The 16413-nt window shown below is 45.6% G+C and overlaps 3 protein-coding genes, 1 non-coding gene and 2 pseudogenes across 4 annotated transcripts; 3 read left to right on the plus strand and 3 right to left on the minus strand.

Annotated features, from left to right (window-relative positions):
- Window positions 1–4356: 4356 nt before the first annotated feature.
- trnag-ucc (transfer RNA glycine (anticodon UCC)) lies at window positions 4357–4428 on the minus strand. Its single transcript has one exon. It is a non-coding gene; the product is annotated as a tRNA-Gly (tRNA).
- A 6143-nt stretch (window positions 4429–10571) lies between these two features.
- LOC144486287 (histone H1-like) lies at window positions 10572–11237 on the plus strand. The gene has a single exon (XM_078204343.1). The coding sequence runs from the start codon at window positions 10572–10574 to the stop codon at window positions 11235–11237; it is 666 nt and encodes a 221-aa protein (XP_078060469.1).
- A 1275-nt stretch (window positions 11238–12512) lies between these two features.
- Window positions 12513–12824, plus strand: LOC144486283 (histone H4). Its single transcript, XM_078204338.1, has one exon. It carries the CDS (start codon window positions 12513–12515, stop codon window positions 12822–12824), a length of 312 nt encoding a protein of 103 aa, XP_078060464.1.
- Window positions 12825–14182: 1358 nt separating this feature from the next.
- LOC144486303 (histone H3) lies at window positions 14183–14593 on the plus strand. Its single transcript, XM_078204360.1, has one exon. It carries the CDS (start codon window positions 14183–14185, stop codon window positions 14591–14593), a length of 411 nt encoding a protein of 136 aa, XP_078060486.1.
- A 778-nt stretch (window positions 14594–15371) lies between these two features.
- LOC144486292 (histone H2A-like) lies at window positions 15372–15765 on the minus strand (annotated as a pseudogene).
- A 116-nt stretch (window positions 15766–15881) lies between these two features.
- LOC144486307 (U2 spliceosomal RNA) lies at window positions 15882–16091 on the minus strand (annotated as a pseudogene).
- Window positions 16092–16413: the final 322 nt, after the last annotated feature.

Genomic DNA, 16413 nt, shown 5'->3' on the forward strand with positions numbered 1-16413 from the left:
CACTTTAACCGACCTCCATTCCAAATAAAAACATTTCCCACTGCTGTGTTTCCTGTCACTCAGTCAGTTTCCTATCCATGTTGCTGCTGTCCCTGTTATTCTATCAGCTCCAAATTTTACCACAAGTTTGCTGTGTGCCCCTTTATTTATAAAATGTTTTTTGGCAGTCCATGTTCACATTAACCACATTACCCTCATCAAACTTTTCTGTTACCCTCATTAAAATCTGAAGCAAGTTAAATATGATCCCCCTTTAATAATTATGTATGTGTTTTCCTTAATGTACATTAGCACAAGTGAGTGTTAATTTAATCTCCAGTGTTTGGAGATTAAACCTCAAACCAGTTTAACCTCGTTGCTGAGGTTAAACTGATTGGATTTAGTTGCCTTATCCTCACAGCCTTTTCTGAAGAAGTGTGTTTACCATTTGCAATTCTCCAGTCCTCTGGCACCACCCATATAACTCGCTCGGATAGAAAACTTTTAAACATTGCCTCTGCAATTTCCACCCTTTTTTCCCCTCAGTATCCATGCTTGTGTCTTGTCCAGTCACAAGAACACAGGAAATAAGGGCAGACATTTACTATGTGGCTCATCAATAATGTTAAACCATTCAAAACAATTTTGATTTCTGTATCTTTATTGCCATACAGTGCAAAGCACAGAGGCACAGCATTAAAACAAGAACAGCAACATCATCAGACAATACATAGATAGAAATCACACTGTTTCTGACAAGTTTTCTAAAAGTCACTACATTTTCAGCATTCCCAACAAAATCATTTGAAATATCAGCAATTCTATTGGGGAGAAAACAAACTGTGACTATTAAGATGTGAATCAAATTTCTGTAGTTTATACTGACGATCACCAAAACTATGGTAACTCCGAATAAAGAACTTTTCAAGCTTGGGTAATAAGGTTATGTACTAATTTATAAATTTGAACTAAACCATAAATCAGCCTCTTGAAAGGTTGCAATCCAATAATTCCTAATCCCTCATAAAGTATTCTCCTCATGCCTTCCATTTTCCTGGTTACACAGCTTTCCACTCTTTCTATCAGCTGTATATCTTTTTGAAAGTGTGGGTTCCAAACTGTGGATGCAGACTCCAGGTGTGGGCATACCAGCTGCTTATGGAGTTTCAGATCTTGGGATTGAACTCCACTTTACTCCTCACTCCCTTGATTCCCTGAGAAACCAAAATTTGTCTATCTCAGCCTTAATTGTCATAGACTGTCATAACCTGCAGTGTAGATGGAGGCCATTTGATCCATTGAATCTGCACTGACTCTGACAGAGCATCCCACCCAGAACCTATCCCGGTAACCCCACATATTCTGCTAATCCCCCTAACCAATATATTTGGGACACTAACAGGCAGTTTAGCATGGTCAATCCACCTAACATTTGGAGAATGGAAGGAATCGCAAACATGGGGAGGACATGCAAACATTATACAGGCAATCAGCCAAGGTGGAATTGAACCCGGTTCCCTGGTGCTTTGAGGCAGCAATGCTAACCACTGTGCCACCACTAGTGTATTCAACAATGGAGCATGTCAAAGGATCACAACCCAATGAGTGCAGAAATTTATTCTCATGTCAGTGCGAAATGATCTGATCCTTACACTGAGCCAGCTTCCGCAATCTCCCAATGTCCACAAAATCAAACCCCTTCAGAATCTTGTATGTTTTAATGTTTTGCCTCTCATGCTTCTAAATCACAGAGAATACAGACCCAGTTTACGAAGGGTCACATCATATGAAACCCTTTCACCCCCGTGGACCAATTTACTGACCCTTCGTTAGTGATTGAAGCATAATGAGAAAACCCTTTCCCACAGCGAGTAGTTCAGCTCTGGGATGCATTGTCTGACAATGTGGTGATGCTGCTTCAAGTGAGGCATTCAGAAAGGAATTGGATTGTTAAAGTTACACCAGCAGAGTGGCACTGGTTAGCGCTGCTGCTTCACAGCGCCAGAGACCCATGCTCAATTCCTCCATGGCTGACTGTCTGTGTGGAGTTTGCACATTCTCCCTGTATCTGCATGGGTTTTCCCCAGGTGCTCCAGTTTCCTCCCAAAGACTAAAGATGTGCAGAATAAATAGATTAGACATGATATATTGCCCCTTAATGACCCAAGATGTGTAGGTTAAGAGGGTTAGCCATGGGAAAAGATGTTCTTCCAGCGAGTCAGTGCAGATGCAATGGGCAAATGGCCTCCTTTCTCACAATGGATTATGAGGGATCCAATGGACACTCAGTGCTTCCATTTGTGAAGCCAAGGATCCTATCCACTTTGCGAACGACTGTCCGAAACTATCTCACTTTCAAATATCTCCCTGAACCTCACTCCCTCTGAGCCTGCACACTGTTTAGAACTGGACCATTCAGTTTATTTTGCCTCTCCCCATCTCTTCTGTGAAAAGGCAGCACTGTTCCTGAGTGTGGGATTAATAATGTGTCTCTTCCACAGTATCAGTGAGAACTGATACTGCAGCTTCTGTTTCTCCAAGAGAATCTTTCTGGCTAAAGCCAGAATTTACAAGGATTTCTGTCACTGAGACATTGTCTGGCCGTCTGTGTCTCGCCGCCCTAACTCACTCTGTCTCTGTCTCTCCCTCCACCCACTCTCATCGAGTCTATGTGAAGGCGGAATATTGTTGTTTAGTGACTGAGTGCACACAATCTGTATCTTCATCTGATCAAATAGAATTCAGCTTGTGAACAATATCATCATTTCAACCAGTTCTGGGTTAAATCAGGCACAGCTCTGATTGGCTGCAGCCCCCTGAATCTGGGGAGCAGCACTGGCCTCAGAGGCTTTTACAGTTACTGAGCCGGGAAACTCCAACAAATCCCTGAGAATCCACAGCACAGAGCGAGAGGAAAGCCTGGCCTGGGAGCTGTCAATCTGAGACACAGTTTGACCCTGTCAATGTGCAGATGTGAACCTGCTCCTTCCATTCCCAAACTGTTATAACCAAGAATACAGAACGCCCAGTAATGACCAGCTTGTTGCAATGTGTTTGAATGAACATGATGTGATATCATCGAAGCAGCATTTTGAAATATTCATTCAATGTATTCTGATTAAATGTATTTTTATGCTCTGTGTGCATTCTTATGCCATTGCATAAGAATCTTCCTCTGACATGAGACCGTGTTTTGCCTTTGTGCCTTGATGCTGCTTTAAAAAAACATGTTCATGTTCTGAATTTTCTCATCGAACCATAGGAAGAATTATAGAAAAATAACAGCACAGAAGGAAGCCATTGAACCTATCCTGCCATGCCAGTCCAAGGACACAGCAAGAAATCTCACAACACCAGGTTAAAGTCCAACAGGTTTATTTTTTTAAATACTTTTCCAATTCAATCAAATCAAATCCAATTCAGAGTCTCAACAAGTTGAGACATTTCAGATCCAGGCTGACAAGACAGGGCGAGCGACCAAACCACCCTGTCCTGGGCCTGATCTACATGAGCCAAGCTGATTGGAGAAGGGGGAGGTTCCTCCTCCAAGACCTGAGCTCATTTGCATCTTAGCCAAAAGGCCGAGATGCCGCTTTTAAAAATTGCTTCATATGAATATGAAACATATGAAGCCTCAGCGTAACCTAATGACCTCGACCAAGTGCGGCCGACCATGGGCTGCCGTCCATACACTTGATCTTAGCCAAAAGGCCGAGGTTTATTTGGTAGTAAAAGCCACTAGCTTTCAGAGCGCTTGCAGCTCCTTCATCAGGTGAGTGGTATTCACGAACAGGGCATATAAAGACACAAATTCAATTTACAAAATAGTATGTCCTTTCCAAGCCCATCTTCCTGCACCCAGCCCGGAGCGATGCAGCTGAATGCATGATGGAGATCCAAATAATGCCAAATATTTGCGAGCCTTCTTCGAGTCAGTGGCTGCCCTGCAGCAGCGGAGCAAACATTTCAAATCACACCCGCTGCGCGCAGGGCTCGAACCTGCGCGGGGAAACCCCATTGGATTTCTCAACGCCTTAACCACTCGGCCATCGCAGCTGCTTATTTGCTGTTGTGATGTAACCGACTTAGCAACATTCACAGACCTTTATCAGGCACCGGAATGATGCAGAGCACAGCGGGCGAGCTGAAATTTGTTCGTCTCCTTTTAATTTGTATCTTTGTCTCTGATCCAGAACTCATTCACTAGTTCAGAGACTTGTTGTTCTTTTTCATTAACCTTTCATTAAAATCAAGTTGAACCCGAATTCTGCATCCGAAAAATAAAACGAAAGCATCAAGTCCACTTTATTTCATTGCAGTCAAATGTTGCGTTTAAACCACATGAGGGCGCTGATAATGTCCAATACACATTACCAATGCGATGGCCGGGAATCGAACCCGGGTCAACTGCTTGGAAGGCAGCTATGCTCACCACGATACCACCACCGCTCGCTCCGCTCATGTAATTGTTATTTTCATCAGTTATAATTACAAAACTACCTTAGCTTCTGATTTCAGCAGACAGAAGGTATGTCCTTGGGACATTTTTTTTACCTGAACTTGGCTTGTCTCATTTTTCTGGACAGTTTTAGCCACCTTTTTGCGATTGCTTCTGACTGATAACTCTGATTAGATTTGCGGCCTGTTCTTTCATTTGAACAAAGTTTCCACTGAACGGAAATTGAAGCTGGATTTTATGTCAGAAACACATGGATGATGAGAATATTTGCTGATTTTTTTTAGAACTTTCCCCCTTCTGTTCTGACTAAATAAGTCTAATTAAATAAGTCAACACTCTGAAGGTCAGGAACTGACCCTTGGTCAAATGCTCGCACAGTCACCACAACACCACCTGGCTCTGTCACCCCCTCTGTATTTATAGAACGAAGCAATGAAGTGGCAGAGAAATCACAGCTGAGAGAATTCTGTAACCGACATTCCTGTTCTGGGAGTTTTACACTTTCCGATAGATCGGGGTGAGCAGGGTCGCCCAATCAGAAAGCAGATCCTTGGGACATGGAATTTGATTAATATCATGTTTTGCAATCATGTTAATCGGTAAGGACCATGTTGATGTAATTTCACTCCAATCTGTGAAGGTTTGTTTGAATCGTGACCTTGTTGCACAACTTGCGTTCAGCCAGGAGATGGCAGCAGGGACCAATAATTTGGATTTGCTGTTTGTGTCAATAAATCTCGTCATAGAGGTTCACAGCATGGAAAAAAGCCCTTTGGCACAACATGTCCATGCCGCCCAAATTTTACCATTAAGTTCGTCCCTATTGCCCGTGTTTGGTCCATATCCCTCTATATCCATCTTACCCATGTAATTGTCTAAATTCCTTTTAAAAGACAAAATTGTACCCGTCTCTACTACCTCTGGCAACTCGTTCCACACACCACTCTCTGTGTGAAATAAATTGCCCTTCTGGACCCTTTTGTAACCCTCCCCTCTCATCTTAAACCTATGTTCTCCAGTTTTAGACTCCCTTATTGCGGGAAAAAGCTGTTCACACGGATGATCCCAGGAATGGTAGGCCTGACATACGATGAACGTCTGAGGATCGTGGGATTGTATTCGTTGGAGTTTAGGAGGTTGAGGGGAGATCTGATAGAAACTTACAAGATAATGAACGGCTTAGATAGGATGGACGTAGGGAAGTTGTTTCCATTAACAGGGGAGACTAGGACGCGGGGGCACAGCCTTAGAATAAAAGGGAGTCACTTTAGAACAGAGATGAGGAGAAATTTCTTCAGCCAGAGAGTGGTGGGTCTGTGGAATTCATTGCCACAGAGGGCTGTGGAGGCCGAGACGTTGAGCGTCTTCAAGACAGAAATTGATAAATTCTTGATTTCTCGAGGAATTAAGGGCTATGGGGAGAGAGCGGGTAAATGGAGTTGAAATCAACCATGATTGAATGGTGGAGTGGACTCGATGGGCCGAATGGCCTTACTTCCGCTCCTATGTCTTATGGTCTACTATCTACCTTATCTATTTCCTCATTATGATATAGGCCTCTTCATATCACCTCGAGGTCTCCTGCGCTCCAGGGGAAAAAAAGTTCCAGTCTATCCAGCCCCTCCTTATAACTCAAACCATCAAATCCTGGTGGCATCCTAATAAATCTTTTCTGCACTCTTTCTAGTTTATTAATATCCTTCCGATAATAGGGTGACCAGAACTCTACACAGTATTCCAAGTGTGGCCTTATGAATGTCTTGTACAATTTCACAAGATGTCCCAACCCCCGTGTTCAATGTTCTGACCACTGAAACCAAGCATGTCAAATGCCTTCTTCACCACCCTGTCCACATGTGACTCCACTTTCAAGGAGTTATAAACCTGTACCCCGAGATCTCTTTGTTTTATAACTCACCCCAACGTCTTACCATGAACTGAATAGGTCCTGCCGTGGTTTAATCCACCAAAATACATCACCTTACATTTATCTAAATCAAATTCCATCTGCCGTTCATCGGCCCACTGACTCAATTGATCAAGATCCCACTGCAATCCGAGGTAACCTTCTTCACTGTCCACTCTGCCACCAATCTTGGTGTCGTTTGCAAACATACTAACCATGCCTCCTAAAAAATGACGGGGTAGGATGAGTGACTTTGCGGATGGCATATAGATTGGCTGGGTGGTGAAAGGGAGGCTGAGTTTCTTAGTCTGCAAGAAGATATAGACAGGATAGTCAAACAGGCAGATAAGTGGCAGATGGAATTTAACCCCGAAAGATGTGAGGTAACACACTTTGGAAGGAATAATTTGGCAAGGAAGTATTCAATGAAGGGCATGGCACTTGGAAGTTCTGTGGAATAAAGGGACATTGGCGTGTTTGTCCATAATCTCTGAAGGTAGAAGGGTATGTTAGTAGGATGGTGAAAAAAAAACATATGGGGCACTTGCCTTTAACAATCGGGGCATCGATTGCAATAAAATGTCATGTTGGAATTGCATAGAACTTTGGTGAGGCCACAGCTAGAGTACTGTGTGCAGTTTTGGTCGCCACAAGGTAGCAAGGATGTGATTGCACTGGAGGGGATGCAGAGGAAATTCACCATGATGCTGTCTGGGATGGAACATGTAAGTTATGAAGGGAGATTGGGGAGGCTTGGATTGTTTTCTTTAGATCAGAGAATACTGAGGGGGGACCTGATTGAGGTGTACAAAATTATGAGGGCATCGACAGAGTGGACAGGAAGCAGCTGTTCCCCTTGGTTGAAGGGTCAGTAAAAAGAGGACATAGGTTCAATGTGAGGGGCAGGAAGTTTAGGGTGGATGTGCGGAAAAACATTTTTACCCAAGGGTAGTGATGGTCTGGAATGCGCTGCCTTGGAGGATGATAGAGGCAAGTTGCCTCACATCCTTTAAAAGTATGTGTTCAGCAATTGGCATATCATAACATTCAGGTCCTTGGGTCAAGTGCTGGTAGATGCGATTCGATTGGAGGTCAGATGCTTCTTCCGTGTCAGAGCAGACTCGAAGGGCCGAAGAGCCTCTTCTGTACTGTATGATTCTTTTATTCTCTAAAAAAATTCACACGAACCGGATCAATGTCAGCCATATTCCTTGCCAGTTCTCAGACAGGCACTGATTGGTTCGAAGTTTGTTTCATCTTTCAGGGTCCAGCTCAATTAAATAAATGTATTTCTTATGTTCTGTGTGTCATTTATAAAAACCTTCCTCTGACATGAGACCTTGTTTTGTCTTTGTGCCCCTGTTGATGCCTTTGTCACTCTGCTCATGCTTTGATTTTCCTCATGGCACCTTAGAAAGAGTAAGAGTTTAAACAACACCAGGTTAAAGTCCAACAGGTTTAAAGATCTGGTTGGCTGTAGGGATTCACATTCTAATCAGTATTCTGTAACTTGATTTTGTGTCTCTGTGCCCTGTTTGAGAGCACATTTCCACTCCATCTGACAAAGGAGCAGCGCTCCGAAAGCTAATGGTATTTGCTACCAAATAAACCTGTTGGACTTTAACCTGGTGTTGTTAAAACTCTTACTGTGTTCACCCCAGTCCAACGCCGGCATCTCCACATCATGACCTTAGAAAGAACCAGAGAAATGTAACAGCACCGAAGGAACCCATTCGGCCTATCTTGTCCTTGCCAGACTGAGGACACTCAGGTGTCCTTTCCAAGCTCACCTTCCTGTTATGTAGCTGAAAGCATGCTGGAGATCCAAAGAATTCATTCCAAAAAAATAGGATTTGCAATTCTGTGGCTGCCTAAAGCAAACATCTCCAATCACACTTGCTGACAGCAGGGTTCGAATCTGCATGGAGAAACCCCCTTGGGTTTCAAATCCAACGCCTTAACCACGCAGCCACGGCAGCTGCTTCCTTAAAGAGTGAAAGCAAATCACTGCGGATGCTGGAATCTGAAACCAAAAGAGAAAATGCTGAAAAATCTCAGCAAGTCTGGCAGCATCTGTAAGGAGAGAAAAGAGCTGACGTTTCGAGTCCAGACGATCCATTGTCAAAGCTTTGACAAAGAGTCATCTGGACTCGAAATGTCAGCTCTTTTCTTTCTTTACAGATGCTGTCAGACCTGCTGAGATTTTCCAGTATTTCATCTTTTGGCAGCTCTTATTTGTCTGAATAATGTAACCACCTCAGTAACGTTCACATTAACTTCATCAGGCACCAGGATTGCGCAGCACACAGTGTGGGAGCTGAAATTTGTTCTTCTACTTTTACTTTGAGTCTTTGTGTCTGGCTGAAAATTCATTTATTCGGTCAGAGACTTGTTTTTCTCTTCCAATATTTTTCATCAAAAAATAATTATGTCCGAACAAAAAATGAAAAAGCTATCTGCATTTTATTTCATTCTTGTCAAATGTTTCGTTTGCCCTGTTTTTGTCCACTCAGTTTAAAGCACAAGGATAAGGTTCGAAATAAATGACCAATGCGTTGGCCAGGAATCAAACCTGGATCATCTGCTTGGAAGGCAGCTATGCTCACTCCTATACCACCATCACTCACTCTGCTTAAACAACTGTTATTTTCATTAGTTATAATTAAGGAACTTCCTGAGTTGCTGATTTCATCAAACACCAGATGTGTCCACAGCACAGTTTGTAATTTGAACTTGGCTTGTCTCGTTTTTCTGGACAGTTTAGGCCAGCTTTCGTTTTACAATTGTTTCTGACTGAGAACTCATTGATTAGTTTTGAGGCCTTTTCTTTCATTTGAACAACGTTTCAGCTGAAAGCAAATTGAATGTGGATTTTACTTAACAAACACAGCGATGATGAGAATTTTTAGTGAATTTTATTTTAGGAGTGCCCACCTACTGTTCTGACCTGCGATAGATAATTAAGTGAATTACCACTGTGATGGCCAGGAACTGACCCTTGGTCAAATGTTCGCACAGTCACCACCATCACTCACCTGGCTCTGCCACCCCCTCAGTAAGAAAGTCCAGCTCTGACACTGAATCTAGTTACCTTCGGGCCCAATTGGAGGATGGTCAGAAACTGTCTGCCACTGTCAGAAACTCCATTATCAGCGAGTGGGGGATGATTATTTAACTGGCTGTCACTGGTTGTTGAGGTTGTGATTTACTGTTACCTGTCAGTGCAAGAGAAACAAATAAAACAGGAAAATTGAGAGACTCCGAGAGCAGATAATTTGTCCTTCGCCCTAAAGAAACACAATCATGTCTCCAATCGCTATAATAACTGAAAAAACCCCAGATATAATTGGCTGTGGCCGCGAATCTGGTGAACAAATGTGGCCGTACACCACATGGACTGCAGCGGTTCCAGAAGGCAGCTCACCACCACCTTCCCAAGGGCAATTAGGGATGGGCAATAAATGCTGACCCAGACAGCGACACTCACATTCCATGAATGAATTCAAAGACAATCTGCAGGGAGGGGGCTTCAGAGTGTTTAACAGTTACCGAGGTGAAAAACTCTAACGAACCCCCCGGAATACAGAAGAAAGGCTAAAAGGAGGAGAAATTCCGTCCTGGGACCTTACATTTGGTGAAAGTTTTGTCCTGTGAATGTGCAGATGTGAATATTGTGTAAGAGAGAGTGTATGAAAGGGACGGGCGGTTCAGACTAATCCAACTGTGTTTGTGTGTCTGTTCTGATCATGACATCTCCGAGTCTCTCTTGTGTAAAATAAAACAATTTTCCAATCAAAGATTCCCTTAATCCCCCTGCTGAGCCCCAAAGTTAGATTTCAAGGCAATTGTTTCGCTAAATTGAAGAATTCAGTGGCAAAGTAGAGAACATGTCAGCTATCGCGTGTGAGAGCGCGATCAGTGCAGCAGTAAAACGGGTTTCAGTGGAAAACGGAGTACTCAGTTCGAGTGAAACCTTTTCAACAGCAAACATTCGTGTGTCAGAGACATGAAGGATGTGAGCTGGATCTCTGGAGAGGTGGAATTTCATTGCAGTGGGAGAGTTTGTGAGGAGAGAGAAACACAGAGAGGCTGGAGGAGCCGGGAGCTGACAGCAGCTTGTCTCTGCTCCGTCCGCTCTCTGCCTTCAAGTTGCTCTGTGCCGCCACCACTGGGTTCATTTCGGATCCAGTTCTGACTCTCACACAGATTTTCCACACACTCTCGGATATGACTGAAACTGCAGCCGCCGAAACGGCTCCTCCAGCCGCTCCCGCTCAAGTGAAGTCTCCCAGGAAGAAGAAGGCGGCTCCCCGACCTGCGGCAGCCGGTCCCAAGTTGGGCGAGCAGATCCTCAATGTTGTGGCGGGATGCCGCGATCGCAAGGGGATGTCCCTGGCCGCGATAAAGAAAGCTTTGGCTGGCAGCGGAGTGGATGTGGGGAAGCGCGTCTCCCAGATCAGGTTAACGATCAAGAGGAAGGTGGAGACAGGGTCTCTGGTGCAGACAAAGGGACAGGGCGCCTCCGGCTCCTTCAAACTCGCTAAGAACGAAAGCCTGGGGAAAATGGGAAAGAAGGTGAAGACACCAACAGCCAAAAAATCTTTAGTAAAGAAAACAGCGGCCAAGAAGGTGACAACAAAGAAAGCAGCAGCCAAGAAACCCGCAGCCAAGAAACCCGCAGCAAAGAGAACTCCAGTGAAGAAATCAACAGTGAAGAAAACAAGCAGCAAAAAGGCGGCAACTCCAAAAAAGGTGGTGAAGAAAGCAGCCCTGAAGAAAAAGTCTCCTGTGAAGAAGGTGACGGGCGGAAAGTCTGTCAAAAAAGTGACTAAATCGAAAGCCAAACCCAAAGTGAAAGCAGCAAAAGCGAAGAAAGCGTCAGGAAAGAAGTGAAACAACCCGAGCAAATTGTAAACCTCTGAACCCAAAGGCTCTTCTCAGAGCCACCCACATCTCTCAGGAAAGAGCTGATCCCGCAAGGAAATGATTCCTGTCCCGCGGCCCGGCTCGTTCTCAATAGAGATCATTTCAAATTCAGACTAAAGCAAAACACAGCAGATGCTGAATTTCATTTGAATTTCACATTTGTTCAATCGCCACTTTCTCTCATAATAAAGGTGTCTGGTAGATTCAGTGTGAGACAGTAACACTGGCGGCTCAACACCGCATTCTTGCCTCGTTTTTAACCGAATCCCTGCAATGCAGAAGGAGGCCAATCGTCCCATCGATTCTGCACCGACCTCAATCCCACCCAGTCCGGATCCCCATGACCCTATTTATTGACCGGACTTACCCCCTGACACTCCGGTGCAATTTAGCATGGCCAATCAACCTGACAGGCACTTTGTTGTGCGGGAGGAAACCGGAGCACCCGGAGGAAGCCCGGGGAGAATGTGCAAACTCCACACAGACAGAGACCTCAGCCGGGAATCGAACCCAGGTGCCTGGCGCTGTGAGACGGCAATTCTTCGCCAAACATCAATGTCAGGAGTGGGATTTGAACCCACGCCTCCAGAGGAGACTGCGGCCTTAGACCGCTCGGCCATCCTGACTCCCTTAATTTTAACACAGGAGATTGCCCCAAACAGCTTCAATAAAGTGTTTGCAAACAGCGAGAAGCAGATGTGTGTGAGGGTGTTCCGGAGGAAGATTCTTGCTAGAGAATCGACTGTGTTTCGGTCGGAATATTACTGTCTGGGAATTATTCCGGGACCAGGTTTAAAAACACAAAAGGACAAAGTCACGACCCGAAACGTTAACTCTGTCTCTCTCTCTCTTCACAAAAGCTGCCGGAGCTGCTGATTATTTGCAGCATTTTCTGTTTTGATTCCATATTTCAAAGCTCCGGGTTTGTGGAAACTCTTGAGTGTGAAGGGCGGCTCTGGAAGGGTTTGTGTGGGGAGCTGTGTTTCGCTTCCATTGTTAATAAACGGGTTGAAATTGGCGGTTGCAGAAACTGGAGGTGGAGCTGAAAGATCAGGGGCCGTTCTGTGTGTGTGTGTCAGTCCGGCTCTCTCCTCCCTCCCGCTCTGTGTTTAATCTTCACCCTGTCTCCTCCCCTCTCTGCTCTCACTCCGCCTTTCTCAGTCAGGTCGGGGCGGGCTGTATAAAAGGAGCCTGAAAGATTTCCTCTCTCATATTGTGCAGTGATCTGAGTGAAGAATCATCATGTCTGGCAGAGGGAAAGGGGGCAAAGGACTGGGTAAAGGCGGCGCAAAGCGGCACCGCAAAGTGCTTCGTGATAATATCCAGGGCATCACCAAGCCAGCAATCCGCCGCCTGGCTCGACGTGGCGGTGTCAAGCGGATCTCGGGTTTGATCTATGAGGAGACTCGCGGGGTGCTGAAGGTTTTCCTGGAGAATGTGATCAGGGATGCGGTCACCTACACTGAACACGCCAAGCGCAAGACGGTCACTGCCATGGATGTGGTGTACGCTCTGAAACGCCAGGGCCGCACTCTCTATGGATTCGGCGGCTGAACAACTGCAACCTTCCTACCGAACACACAACAAAGGCTCTTTTCAGAGCCACTCACCGCCTCACAGAGAGAGCAGTGACCTGGGAACGGGGGCTGGGATAGGCTGTTCAGTGGTGGAGATGAATATTTGCTTTGTTCAGTTTTAATTTAACATTTCATTTGCAGTAGGGATTGAAATTGTTTTTATTTTTAATTGGATGATCTAAATAGCTCTATCGTTTCTGCAGTTGTTGATTTTCCCAAGTTGACATGTGCCCTCAGTGAAAAGCCACGTCACTCCTGTTTAATCACTGTGTTTGGATAGAGTTTATAAAAACTTTCTCTGGAATAGCGGAGTTTAGTAGTAGCCGGTGAATCGTTCACTGGAACCAGTCCCAGTTGTGATGCTATTTGCCCCCAGACGGTTGTTTCCTGCACTGAAACTGACAGGCTTTGTGAAACTGATCAGTTTCCGCTCAGTCATTCACAAACCCGCAATTCCCGCAGTTTGAGCCGCTCCAACCCCAGCCTGCTTCTGATTGGCCATCCTCTCCGCATTCGCAGCTCTGAACCAATCGCAGAGCATCGAATGTGAACATTGAGCCAATCATTGGCTTCAACTGTCAACCGGCAGAAATTTTGAATTGGGGGAAATGCCGCCAATTTCAGCGCGGGAAAGGGAATTGAGACAAATTCTTAACTTATTAAAAATAGATTCTCAATTAATATTCTGCTGTAAGATTATTTTACAAAGAGGATTCATTTGTGAACATTTGTCCGCCACGGGCAGCAAACGGCTCTATTCAGTAATGTCAAACGGGACAAATATGAAGTCACTCTCTGTAACAAACAACAGACTCAACCCCTTTCACACCGGCTTCAGGGAGACACAGAGAAGCGACTGATTTCTGATCCTTTCCCACGAAAACGGCGGCGAATGTTACAAGCGACAGGAGAGGGGAAATCTGAATGGGCTGGAGAGGAAAGGGACAGGGATCGAGTGGAACAGCGTGAGATTCTGGGAATGAACAGCCCAGAGAGCGGGAAAAGGGTCTAAAGCACTAAGTCGGGGGAGATAGACTTCAAATCTTCAATGTTTCTGGGAATTATCTTATTAAGGACGGAATGATGACTTATTTTATACAAACGGTTATTTCCTGCACAGAAAACGGCGGAATTTCTGAAAGGGGCGGTTTAGAAAACAACTGAACCAATCAGAACCTGAGGTACAGACATTAATTCGCTGGTCACAGTTTGATTGAAACTTCCTGGGCCAATTCCCGCTGGGGGCGTCCCTCGCAGAGTTTAAAAAGGCGGATGCAGCGCAGACTCTGTATTAACAGTTTTTGTGTCTCAGATTGTGCTGCATCCGTTCAGAAAATGGCCAGGACCAAGCAGACAGCGCGCAAATCAACCGGAGGGAAAGCTCCTCGCAAACAGCTGGCTACCAAAGCGGCCCGGAAGAGCGCTCCAGCCACGGGCGGAGTGAAGAAGCCTCATCGTTACAGACCCGGCACTGTGGCTCTGAGGGAGATCCGCCGCTACCAGAAATCCACCGAGCTGCTGATCCGCAAACTGCCCTTCCAGCGCCTGGTGCGAGAGATCGCTCAGGACTTCAAGACAGACCTGCGCTTCCAGAGCTCGGCCGTCATGGCCCTGCAGGAGGCCAGCGAGGCTTACCTGGTGGGGCTCTTTGAGGACACCAACCTGTGCGCCATCCACGCCAAGCGAGTCACCATCATGCCCAAAGACATCCAGCTGGCCCGCCGCATCCGCGGGGAACGCGCCTAAAACCCGACCTCAGCACCAAGAACAACAACGGCTCTTTTAAGAGCCACCAAATCGGCAAATGAAAGAGCTGCGATCTCCTGTTAACGATTCTAGTGTTTGAATTCCCAGGACAGAATATTCCCAGGACTCCAGTACTGAAACCTCTCAATGTTACAATTAACCCTCCGTTGCATTGGGGTCACTCATATCTCCAATCCTTTGATGGTTAGAGTAAAAACGGTGCCGTTAACAATTCTACAACAATTTAATTTTAAAGTAGTTTTATTAAACCTGCGATCATTTCAGTTTCCGAGCAATAATTCCGCAAATCCAGTTTCTCCGCACGTGTTTCGAGTTGCAGCGAGAGTGTTGAAAATTGTGTCAATTAAGTTCAGAATATGAAGCATGCCTCCAACAGTAATCCACTCACACAGATATAGCCATTGCAGGAACGCTTGCACATTCGCATAGACAATTAACACTTTTCCAGATCCAGTGACTGACTTTGAAAACCGATGGGCTGCAGATGAATATCCTCGCAGATTATCACATTTTAAAGCAATTATATTTGAAATAGGATCATTTCAGTTCACTGGGATGGTTTCCCCGATAAACAGCAGCAACTTGCATTAAAATACTGTCTGTGTCAATCGTACGGATTGATAGAACAAAGCGGGAAACAGCTGTGCTGTGAATAGCAGTGCAGAAACTGACCGATAGACACCAGGTCGCCCTTTTTCAGATAAAGTGAGTGGCTCTGAAAAGAGCCTTTGGGTTATCAGATTAAAGAATGGTCGCTTCACTTGCTCTTCGCGGACCCAGCGCTGCTTTTCTTGGGCAGTAGCACGGCCTGGATATTAGGCAGCAACCCGCCCTGAGCGATGGTCACCCCTCCCAGCAGCTTGTTGAGCTCCTCGTCGTTGCGGACGGCCAGCCAGCTGCAGGTGTCTGGGGATGATGCGGGTCTTCTTGTTGGCCCGGGCCACGTTCCCGGCCAGCTCCAGGATTTCAGCGGTCAGATACTCGAGCACAGCAGCCAGATAGACCGGGGCTCCGGCACCCACACGCTCAGCATAGTTGCCCTTTCTCAGGAGCCTGTGAACACGGCCCACCGGGAACTGCAGTCCAGCCCGGGAGGAGCGAGATTTGGCCTTGACCCGAGCTTTCCCGCCGCTCTTTCCTCTTCCAGACATTTTTTTTGTACTTTTCCAATTCAATCACATTCAATTCACAGTCTCAACAAGTTGAGACATTTCCGATCCAGGCTGACAAGACAGGGCAAGCGACCAAATTACCCTGTCCTGGGCCCGATCTACATGAGCCAAGCTGAATGGAGTTGGGGGAGGTTCCTCCTCCAAGGCTTGAGCTCATTTGCATCTTAGCCAAAAGGCCGAGATGCCGCTTTTAAAAATTGCTTCATATGAAACATATGAAGCTTCAATGTAACCTAATGACCTCAACCAAGCGCAGCATCCAATCCATACTACACTTGATCTTAGCCAAAAGGCCGAGAGGCGATTGAAAAGATGTGCGGGTTAGGTGGATTGGCCGTGCTCAATTGCCCCTTAGTGTCCCGGGATGCATAGTTTAGATGGATTTGCGGGATAACTATGTGGGGTTACGGGGATAGTTACGGGGTTACGGTGGATAGTCAGAGATTCTGTAGATAGTTGAACAAGGAAAGAGTTAGCAGAGTGAGCACTGGTTCTATAGAAAGTGCAACTGGGGGATTGATAATGGAAAACAGGGTATTGGCAAATGTATTTTTCATTGGTGTTCACTGTAGAGGATACAAGTAACATCCCAGAAATAGCTGGAAACCAGCAAATGGAAGGGAGGGA

Source organism: Mustelus asterias, unplaced genomic scaffold (genome assembly GCF_964213995.1).
Source record: "Mustelus asterias unplaced genomic scaffold, sMusAst1.hap1.1 HAP1_SCAFFOLD_311, whole genome shotgun sequence".
In the NCBI taxonomy this organism is placed as follows: Eukaryota; Metazoa; Chordata; class Chondrichthyes; order Carcharhiniformes; family Triakidae; genus Mustelus; species Mustelus asterias.